The following is an 11,577-nucleotide window of genomic DNA, read 5'->3' on the forward strand; positions in this document are numbered from 1 at the left end:
TTGCACCCACGGTCCAAAAATAATCGCACTTGTACAACTATCTTCACAACTTTGACCACTTTTTTAACGCTATTGTTTATTCCACTAGCAAGCGATAAAAACGCGACCGCCTTCGGCGAGTGATGCCAAACCAATCAATCTTTAGATTTTCGATGCAACAAAAATTGAATTTACTGGAATTTTTCAAAGTTGGCTACTTTGCGCGATTTTTTCACTAATAGAAATTTCATCTGTTTTTGTGGTCTTCCGTCAGGTTGTACCCGGATTTTCAGTGCTTTCTAGCCGTTTGAAGCAATCAAAACTATATCCATTGGAAAAGGAATTTAATCTACATTCTAGTGAGGTGCAACAATTTACGCTGTGAGATTTCACAAAAATATGAAAATTATAAACGTAAAATCATTCGTAATGAAATCTAATGCGGATGAGGGTTAAAACCAATGAGATAGACCATGATAGACCGGCAACCTAGCAATCTGACATCTGGTTGTAAGAGCAAAATGTCAATCGGATTTTTTTTTTTCGGCGCGTAGAAGTTTCTTGACATTCTCTTAGAAGCTGAATAGCGTTCTCTACAGCCACCTAAACGAACTTGAAAGAAGCTTGAAGAACTTAAATATTGGGCTGATTAGCATTCTCTTCAGACACAAACAAAAGCTGATTAAGCTTCTAAGGAACCTTTTTAAGGGAATTCTGGTTGCTTGGGTTAGAAAACACACCCCTACGCTTCTCGCAAAATGCGGAGGATCACTTCACGTCTCTATATAAATCAATTAATAACGTTTGGTATTTCAGAATTTTCCAAAGTTTGATAATTCTCAGGTAGAAACTCCCGGATTGCAACATTAGTTCAGAATAAATAAATAGGAAGGATCATGGAACGAACTCACCAATTGTTGAAGTAGGAAGTGTATTTCCTCTTTAGCGGATCATTCAACGATGTCAACTGCTGTAAGTGGATGAAATCAACGGAGTTGGGCACAAACAATTAATCATGCAACAATTCATCGCCATGCTTTATCCACTAAACCAAGATAAAATTAAATTTTACAATAACAAACCCCTTAAACTTCCAAAATTTAAATTTTACAGCGAACGGAGCGAAAAAAAAACACGTGCGACAACAACAAACCATCGCCTACTTCCCGACCTTCCATGTGGTCCACCTTAGAGAAAAAAAACTCTTCACGGCTTCTCAATATGTAATAAACTGTTAGAGCACCTGTATCCATGGTCCAAACAGCCGGTTTAGACCCAAATTCCGACCCGAGCAACCGCACTGGTGATCTATTATACCAGTTTCAACCCAACTTTTTTTAGAGCTGGTATAAGGATTGATCCAAAACTGATGAGATTTGGATCCAATTTGACGCAGTTCTAAACCGTTTGACAGTTGATGGAACACGAGTGCAGTTGCCAGTTTTTTTATTGGATCGGATCTAATTTCTTTGGTTCAATTCTTGTATAAATTAGACCCAAGAATAGACCACGAATACAGATGCCCTTAGTGTGATTTGTCATGAATTTATCCCAATTCAGGGGACAGATTGCTTAATTTCAGCTATTTGGATTATTCATTAATTAAACAAAAAATCTATTTTTTGTTTTATTTTCTTTGCAATTTTCTGGTAGATTTATTCGGATAGCTATGCTGTTTGACGAATAAACCAATCAACGGACAATTCAAAGACAGTCCATGTTGAAACCACACAACTACAACCGAAACACTTCTTTTAAACACAAAACGCCATCTTCAGTCGGATAAGGAAAACATCGAATGCACCCACGCACGTATGACGGAAAGCATAAAGTAACAACAAATCGTAAAACTGTCAAAACGCGACGAAATGAAAATTGTGATTAGGCAATTGAAATTTGCTTAAAATCTTGTGCTAACATTTTATGTGTCTTATTGTTTGAAAATTTGTGTTCAGTTTATCAATTTGTGTTAATCAACTTTGCCCTTAAGCTAGTTAAGGTAAGAAAAGGTGGCGGTAATGCACCAGACTGGGATTTGGTACCAATGAATTCACTGATTGATATCTACTTTTTTTTGTTTGGATATCAGTCATCACAGACATTGAACTTGAACCTATTGTTGAAAACTTCACCAAAATTTCAAAAACCTCAAGTAAACTATCTTTTTGTTTTAGATCCAACGAAAAAGCAAAATAAGACAAAAATGCTGCGCCTATTTCGCAACCCCATTCTAGGACAACGATTCACCAGGAAAACATTCTCATTCTCCGCAGTAGCGGCAAAGCGATACGTCATTAAAGACCACTACGAGTTCGATCAGAAGGTAGGTAAACAAAAAGTAAGCAAAGGGCGTCGTCGTTTGGTCGTTCTAGCTACCTAGCCGAACACTGTTCGGTTGTTGATGTTTAGAACAGAACGACAAAAACAAAATACCTACCGCTTGGCTATATCGTTCTGTACAGGGTATGATTAATAGGCGTAACGTATTACATCCAAGCTAGACATGTTTGCATGTATTCATTGTGTGACAGAACGGAAGTTCCGAATTCCTTAAGTTTAGAATAGGACTTTTGCTACACACATGAGAGGTTTTTAGACCAAGCCCACCAATGGTTGCTAAACCGCGAATCGAGTACATTCAGCAACATATTTATTAACCCATCATCGCACCAACAGTCTCTAACTTGATTCGAGAAATAGCATTCGAGCAGTAGGTTGTTACAGGATGCGTTTATGTAGCAACCCGGTAGCAACGCAGCCCGTCGTCGCTATCAGAAAATAAACAAACACAAATACCAATCTGGATGGCAACAAAGGGTGCGAAAATCATTAAGTAGATAAAAACGCAACCAATCAAAACATCTAAAATACTGACCGAAATAGCAACTTGCGGTGGGCTTGGTCTCATATGCGGCGGAAGCAAAATTCAACGAAAATGTTATTTTTTTTATTTTTCCTGGAAAATTACCGCTTTTTCTAAAAAAAATAGTTATAGTAAATTTCAAATCATCTGCTATAAAATGTAAACGATTATAAAAATTAAAAAAAAAGGAAATTATCTTTGAAAGGCACTAGAAACGTTTGAATCAGATCCTATGGCGACGGACTTTCAACCAAAAGGATGAAGTTCAGAGCTTCCGTCGCGAAATTTAGTGAGAATTATCAGCAATTTTTGTTCTGCTACTGAAAACTTAACAGAATTTTTTTGAAGAGAAATGAATCCAACTGTGTTAGATGAAATTTCAGTGACTAGATAAGATGGAAATCGATGTTGAAAAACATGCGAAAAAAATTCGAAAAGGCGCAAGATGTGGGTTCAAGTCCTACCGGGAGACAAAGCGAATTTTTTTTCGCATGTTTTTCAACATCGAATTTCATCTTATCTAGTCCCTGAAATTTCATCTAACACAGTTGGATTCATTTCTCTACAAAAAAAAGTTTCGCTGACTGAATGTTTGAGTCAAGACTTATACTTATACTTACACAATACTTTAATAAAATTTTGGAGTCAGGAGTTTTCCCGAACTGTCTAAAAATTGCGAAAGTCATCCCTGTTTTTAAGGCTGGCGATTTGCTTGACGTCAATAACTATCGCCCTATCTCGACTTTAAGCGTTTTTAGTAAAGTGTTCGAGAAGCTTCTTGTTAATAGAATTGTAGACTTTCTAAATCAGAACAATATACTTTATAAACTGCAATATGGATTTAGATCAGGTTCGAGCACTCAAATTGCCATCTCAGAATTAGTTGACTCCATCATATGTAAAATAGAGTCAAAAAATATTGTTGGGGCACTATTTTTGGATCTCAAAAAAGCCTTCGATACTCTAAATCATGACATATTATTGTCCAAACTGTATAAATACGGGATAAGAGGAACAGCAAATAATATCCTTCGTAGCTACTTAGAAGGTCGCAAGCAGTATGTGGCTATTGAAAACACAAGAAGCGAATTAAGAAATATTGATATCGGTGTACCACAAGGGAGTAATATCGGGCCATTACTTTTCCTTTTATATGTCAATGATTTATGTAACCTTCAACTTAAAGGCACAGCACGTTTATTTGCCGATGATACAGCAATTTTTTATTCTGAAACTTCACCTGATATTATAATTCAGCACATTGAAGACGACCTAAAACTGCTTTCAAAATATTTCAATTCAAACCTACTTTCACTAAATTATACTAAAACAAAATACATGTTGTTTCGTTCTTCGCATAAAAAGCTACTTCGTACTAATGACCCAGCTATGAATGGAAATACTATTGAGAGAGTTAGTTATTTTAAATACTTGGGAATTTACTTAGATGAAACTCTCTCATGGAATCGTCACATTGAACACTTGGAAAAAAAAATTACTCCTCTTTGCGGTGTTCTTTGGAAACTGAGAAATTTTGTTCCACAACATGTTCTCTTTAAATTTTATTTTGCGTTTATCCACTCTCAATTGAACTACCTTATTATGATATGGGGAAGAGCCTCCTTGTCCCACTTACAGAAACTTCAAACGCTCCAGAATAGATGCTTGAAAAACATCTTAAAGCTCCCTTTGTTATTCCCTACCCTTCAGCTTTACTCTTTAAGAACGCATAACGTTCTTCCAATATCTGAACTCTGTGATTTGCAAACTGTTGTATATGTCTATGATAATCTACACTCAATTGAAAATATTCAAAACCTCCATTTTACTACGGGGTTGCGAACTCATAACACTCGCCAGTCAGATTTCTTGCAACGAAGCCGATCCACAACATCATTAGGGCAAAAAAGAATTTCATTTATTGGACCTACTAAATACAACACCTTACCAACGGATATTAAAAACATAACCAATCGTTCCATGTTCAAAACCAAAGTGATACAGCTTTTGAAAGAAAAATTGAACCATTAAAACAGTCGATCATCAACCAGTCTTTGTTTTGTTTACCTTTTGTACTTTTGTAGCGTTAATATCTAATATTATTTTTCTTAAAAATCTTGTAGTTTGTATTTTATCTTATAAAATTATTGAACATAACATAATAAAATTAGCAATAAATAAATAGTATATTAGTAAATATCGAATAATGAATCTCTTCAAAGGAAATTATTTTCCATTGAGATTTCATATTGTAGTCAATTTAGTTAAATAATACATTTCCTCGCACGACATTATAAATATTTGTGTTCTCAGCATGATTAAAATTTGCTCGCGTTTACTCTTATTATCATTTTGCTGCCAGACATGCTGAGAACAGTAGCGTCCATTACCAGGGGGCTCAATTGAGCCTTTTGGTGTGGGGGAGTGTGGTGGGCCGCTACAAAAAAAAAAAAAAAAAAAAAAAAAAAGACCCATATCTGGGTCACAGTTCAAAAAACTTAACAGAATCTTCATTTATATGTTATTCGAAACCAGAAATAAAATTTTCAAACAAGTTAACAAATGTGTTGGCTTTTCAAAAACGTGCTATTCATTAAATATATTTTGCTATTTTTCATCATTTTCATTAAAAAACAACTTTTTTTCGTCGACTCCTATTCAATTTACATGAAGCTGTCACTTTTGTTTGCCCGGCGGCTTACTTAGAGCACCTGTATCCAAACAGCCGGTTCAGACCCAAATTCCGACCCGAGCAACCGCACTGGTGATCCATTATACCAGTTTCAACTAAACTTTTTTAAGAGCTGGTATAAGGATTGGTCCAAAACTGATGAGATTTTGATCCAATTTGATGCAGTTCTAAACCATTTGACAGTAAATGGAACACGAGTGCAGTTGCCAGTTTTTTCATTGGGTCGGATCAAATTTCTTTCGTTCAATTCTTGTATAAATTAGACCCAAGAAAAGACCACGAATACAGATGCTCTTATACTATAATATTAGAGCACCTGTACCCGTGGTCCAAACAGCCGGTTAGACCCAAATTCCGAACGAAGCAACCGCATCCGTGTACCATTATACCAGTTTCATCTCACATTTTTTTAGAACTGGTATAAAGATTGCTCCAAAATTGATGAAATTTGGACCCAATTTGACGCAGTTTAAAACCGTTTGACAGTTAATAAAACATGAGTGGGGTTGCCCGTTTTTTCACTGGATTGGATCTTATTTTGTTGGTTTAATTCTTGTATAAATTAGACCCAAGAATAAATCACGGATACAGATGCTTTTAGAAATGAGTAGAAATTTTCCCAAATAGTGTTATCCGACCAACGGCGGAATACCGAATATTCAGATTATTTGAACTATTCGGCCTAAATAATATTCGGCTGAATATTCGGCCGAGTATGCTATTAAGTTTTTAATACAAAAAACAAAAGCGATTATTTCTATATCCTTCTTCTTTGATTTTACTGCCCCTTCATCTGTATCCGTGACCTATTATTGGGTCTCATTTATACGAGAATTGGATCAAAGAAATAGGATCCAATCCATGAAAAAACAAGCAACCCCACTGGTGTTCGATTAACTGTCAAACGGTTTAGAACTACGTCAAATTGGATCCAAATATCATCAGTTTTGGATCAATCCTTATACCAGCTCTGAAAAAAGGTGAGTTGAATCTGGTATAATGGATCACCAGTGCAGTTGCTCGGGTCGGAATTTGGGTATGAACCCGCTATTTGGACCACGGATACAGGTGCTCTTAGAGCAAGTTCACTTGTGTTGGGCAAAAGTGGTAGAAATTATGACCTTTGTAGTACATTTTGAAAATTTTACCATGCAAAAATGTTTTCAAGATGGGCGTTGATTTTTTTTTTACAACACTGTTTCTATTTCTGTCGTATGTGATAGAAATTGAGCTTTTTTTGCATCACAGCATGTGAAAATAGAACACGTGTTGTAAACGAACTCAAAGGCCGCAGATCTTGGAAATGTTTTTTTCATGGTAAAGTTTTCAAAATGTGCTACAAGTGTCAAAATTTCTACCACTTTTTCATAACACGAGTAAACTTGCTCTTAGGTTTTTGAGTATAATATTTTTAACCAGATGCTGTTATCAGAGGATGTAAATATTACAGGATCTTTTTCAAGTACGGGTCTTTCTTATTTTCAAAATTTCACCAATATCTGAAAGAACATCAGATGACTTGTCGCTTCTAATCCAAATACAGTAAAAACCCGATTTTATCACCCCCATGATGAATTTTAGAGTGATAAATCGGGGAGAGTGATAAAATCGGGAGATTTTGAAAAAATGATTTTTATCCGTTCTAATCCAATAAGTTACTACAAAAAACGTATATTTACCCAATAAAACAGTGTAGAGGTTTTTAAGAAGATATTCCCTTTTTTGAAATATTACTAGTAATAGATCCTTTTTACATCAAAACATCATACAATATTGTTTTGACGTTTCTTTTAACACCTTGTTTCGACCGGTATTATCAGAAAAATTGAACAATCTTAAATGGTTCGAATCCTAATGATCTAATTATTTCTTTTGGGTATAAATTACTGAAGATTAGATTCAAAGCTTTCGTTTAAATCAAAATTAAAATCGACCACTGAGGCAACATCACTTCTGCTTATTAGAATGATGATCAATTTACTGGTCCATGTAAAAACCGGTGCGAAATGTCTATTCCTCCTAAAGCTATGTTGTTACTGGATAATTGCTCAGCACATCATATGAATGATGAGCTAAAAAGCAATGATGGTTTAATAACTGCTTTTTTATGCCTCCAAATGTGACTGCAGTGATTCAACCCATGGACCAGAATGTAATTCAGAACTGTAAACTGAAATATCGTCAAAAACTTTTGCTGCATGTCAAAGCTCGCGAAATCGGTATAGGTCAAAGCTTGAAGAGCATAACGTTGAGGGATGCATGTTTCTGGATGCACGATTCTTGGAGTGAAATACAGCGTACAATAATACAGCAGTCATGGAAGAAAATTGGAGTTATTTTAAATAACAAACTCGTTCACGAAGATGGTGTTCCTTTGATCCATTTGAATTTTGTAAACAACCGCGATGAAGCTATTTCGCCACAGGACCCTGGGGAGAGATATGCAAGTAAAGTATTTAAGGATGAAGAAATTCTGAACATGACGCTGGATGATTAGTCAGCATTAAACGAGCCCCACGAATCATTGAAGCCATTAAAATTTTGGATGTAGCACCAGACTCAGAATCAGCGGCATCTACCCCAAATGATTCATGTGAAACTTCAAGAAACATAAATGATGTTGAAGCTGTTAAGAAAGATTACTTTGAAGAAAGCCCAAATAAATAAAACACAGCTTTAAGATTACTTGAACATGTTCTGTTATACCGTTAGGGGGAAGTCGTCTATGACCGGACATCTCCTATGGCCGGACAACATTGATTTTTCGAAAACGCAATATCCTTACAATGTTTTAACACCATCCCAAGCAACCAGAATTCCCTTAAAAAGGTTCCATAGAAGCTTAATCAGCTCTCGTTTGTGTCTGAAGAGAATGCTAATCAGCCCAAAATTTAAGTTCTTAAAGCTACTTTCAAGTTCGTTTAGGTGGCTGTAGAGAACGCTATTCAGCTTCTAAGAGAATGTCAAGAAACTTCTACGCGCCGAAAAAAAAATCCGATTGACAGATTGCTCTGACAACCACATGTCAGATTGCTAGGTTGCCGGTCTATCATGGTCTATCTCATTGATTTTAATTATATTGTTTTGATTACAAAAGCTGCTTACACGCCTAGAGAATTGAACCGCTGCTCTCTAGGTTGCAATGAAACTCACCAGCCTCTCGACCAATCCAGCAATAGCTAATTGCCACTGTAAGACTATCCCCACCAATGGTTGCTAAACCTCGAATCGAGTACATTCAGCAACATATTTATCAACCCACCATCGCACCAACAGTCGCAAACTTTATTCGAGAAATAGCATTCGAGCAGTAGGTTGTTACAGGATGCGTTTATATAGCAACCTGGTAGAAACGCAGCCGGTCGTCGCTATGAGAAAATAAACAAACACAAATTCCAACCTGGATGGCAACAATGGGTGCGAAAATCAGTAAATAGATAAAACCACAACCAATCAAACCATCTTAAATACCGATCGAAAAAGAAACGCCCGGTGGGCTTGGTCTAATGATTAGTATTTAAACTTAATGTCATTTGAGATGATTGAGTGGGTTGGTCAATAGAAGGTACCTTATTTCGTTCAAAGGACTTTCAGTACACAATATGAATCATAACAAAAATTCGCATCATCAAAATTTATTCGAATATCTTATTTAACATTCATAAGAAAAATTCGAAAAAATCTTGAATTCCATTTATAAATATCAGTACAGATATAAACAAAACAAATACCATGACAAAAAATTGACAGACATTTTTGACATGTAGCTTAGAATTCCCATACAGGTTCTTTAAAACACCTTCAAGTATCTTAATGGTGCGCCTTAGAATGTTATGCGAACGTTATCGACCTTCTTGAAAAACATTTTTGACATGTCGCTTAGAATTCCGATATAGGTTCTTTAAAACACCTTCAAGTATCTTAATGGTGCGCTTTTGAATGTTACGCGAACGTTATCGACATGTCGCTTAGATTTCCCATATAGGTTCTTTAAAATACCTTCAAGTATCATAATGGTGCGTTTTGGAATGTTACGCGAACGTTATCGACCTTCTTGAAAGAAGTTCCATTGAAAGCGCCTAGAAGTTCCGTTATCGATAGTTTAACCTTTCAAAAGGCGATGGAAGTTCCTAAGTAACTTTTACGCGACAAGAGTCACCTGAAGTTCCCGTAAAACATTTTTTCAGCCAAATGTGAACTTCGGAGTTTCATCTTTAAGTAAAAATATTGGCAAAACAAGAAAATATGGAAGAATACAACTTGTGCAAATGCATGTATGGCAATTGGTCACTATTTGGCATATCCTTCCCGAGTGAAAATAGATCCAAAAGTTCGAAAACATCAGCTAGAATACAAAGCCGATTAAGATTGCAAAAATTTCCTTGCAACATTTTGAACCCTGCATACTAGAATTGACCTCATTGATTTATAAATAACAAAAATATCAAACAACGCATTTGGAAAGTACTGGGTAAGTCGCCTAGTATGACATGAACTAGTATCCCAGTGGTAGTATTCTTTATCTCACAGCCACACACAACATCCGAGCTGGACCGGACTTTTCCCAGATTTTGTTTCAAATATCCGGGCTAGTCCGGATAAATCCGGGCAATCTGACAAGCTTACTCTAGAATTAGAAGCTATCTGTTTTGCCCCATTCCTATGATTATCATATAATTTTAAAAAACAATTACTTCATATCTAACTAGCTAGAATTTTTGACGATTTCAACAAAATAAACTTCAAATTGAAGTTTTAGAATGCGTTCAACAACGCAGAATTTTTGATCGATCGACTGATGTATGTTTAAGATAGTAAATTTAGTGTGATAGAAAAAACTGAACTTTGAAATATCTTTTTTTTATATTTTTTTTAAACCGGCTTCGAGATATGAACGAGGAATCAAATTTCATCACTCTCCCTTACGCCTGATTTTATGCACCGTACATACGATTTCAACAAATAAAATACTAAACGACGCAAATGGCACGAAATCTGAACTAGCCAAAATTGCGAATGATATTATTATCCTTTCATAGTAAAATGGTAACATTTTTTTCAAAAACATTTTGAAAATATTTCTTTTTAAAAACTTTGATTATCAAAGTTCAAGACATGCAATCTTGTTCTTCTATTTAATGTTAAAAGGTCAATTTTTACTTTTGTAAGCGTTTAAAAATTCTTCAATCTATAATCATGCCTAATATTTCTCACTACAGCACAAATTTCAGTCAAGATTCAAGAAGCTGGAATTGAACGCTCGAAATATAACTTACAAGATTTTTTTTTAATTTTCAGGTAATCAACAGCGACAACCCGGTGATCGTTAACTTCCACGCAGAATGGTGTGATCCGTGCAAAATTCTGACCCCCAAAATGACCGAGCTGCTGGAACCGTCGGAGGAAATCGACCTGGCCATCGTCGACGTGGACGACAATGCCGAACTGGTGCATACATTTGAGGTAAAAGCAGTCCCAGCTGTGCTCGCCTTTCGCAACGGTGTAGTGGTAGACAAATTCATCGGTCTCGTCGATGCCCACATGATTGAGAGCCTGATTGGGAAACTGGCCAAGAAACCGCAATCCTAGTGATCCTGAAGATGATTCTCACTTGGACCCGGGTGCTTCTCCTCAATAAAATGTTTACAGCAGACCTCGTTACTTTAATACTTAAAAACCGTCATCGTGTGTCGGTTGATATTCTGTGATTGGGCACAGGATTCATTACCTATAAAGTTTTTCACACCCCGAGTGTGATGTGATGTCGTACAATAATCGAACGTACTTCAATAGGCGATGGAAGCGCTGACGAATTTGGGTGATGGTTTTGCATTAGTGCAAGTGGGATGCAGCTATAATTTCACCCAACTTTTGACAGTTCTAAAGGCGTTTTTCATAAGGAGAGAAAGAACAACTTTTCGCTTCCATCGCCCATTGTTATCGTAAATGCCAATAAACTTTATAATTTTAACAAACTACCTGATTGTCTTCTGTTTTATTGCCTTGGAAATCCTAATCGGTTGAGGTTAAAATTTGACGCAAA

The 11,577-nt window shown here is 36.0% G+C and overlaps 1 protein-coding gene across 1 annotated transcript; it reads left to right on the forward strand.

The window, feature by feature from the left end:
- Nucleotides 1–1,819: 1,819 nt before the first annotated feature.
- Nucleotides 1,820–11,512, forward strand: LOC129755419 (thioredoxin, mitochondrial). The gene is made up of 3 exons (XM_055751906.1): nucleotides 1,820–1,978; nucleotides 2,154–2,302; nucleotides 10,833–11,512. Exons 2-3 carry the CDS (start codon nucleotides 2,183–2,185, stop codon nucleotides 11,121–11,123), a joined length of 411 nt encoding a protein of 136 aa, XP_055607881.1. The 5' UTR covers nucleotides 1,820–1,978; nucleotides 2,154–2,182; the 3' UTR covers nucleotides 11,124–11,512.
- Nucleotides 11,513–11,577: the final 65 nt, after the last annotated feature.

Source organism: Uranotaenia lowii, chromosome 3 (genome assembly GCF_029784155.1).
Source record: "Uranotaenia lowii strain MFRU-FL chromosome 3, ASM2978415v1, whole genome shotgun sequence".
Classification (NCBI taxonomy): Eukaryota; Metazoa; Arthropoda; class Insecta; order Diptera; family Culicidae; genus Uranotaenia; species Uranotaenia lowii.

Coding starts and splice junctions, on each gene's coding strand:
- LOC129755419 (XM_055751906.1), top strand. CDS start 2,183: ATGCTGCGCCTATTTCGCAACCCCATTCTAGGACAACGATTCACCAGG. Junction 2,303..10,832: donor ACTACGAGTTCGATCAGAAG/GTAGGTAAACAA, acceptor TTTAATTTTCAG/GTAATCAACAGCGACAACCC.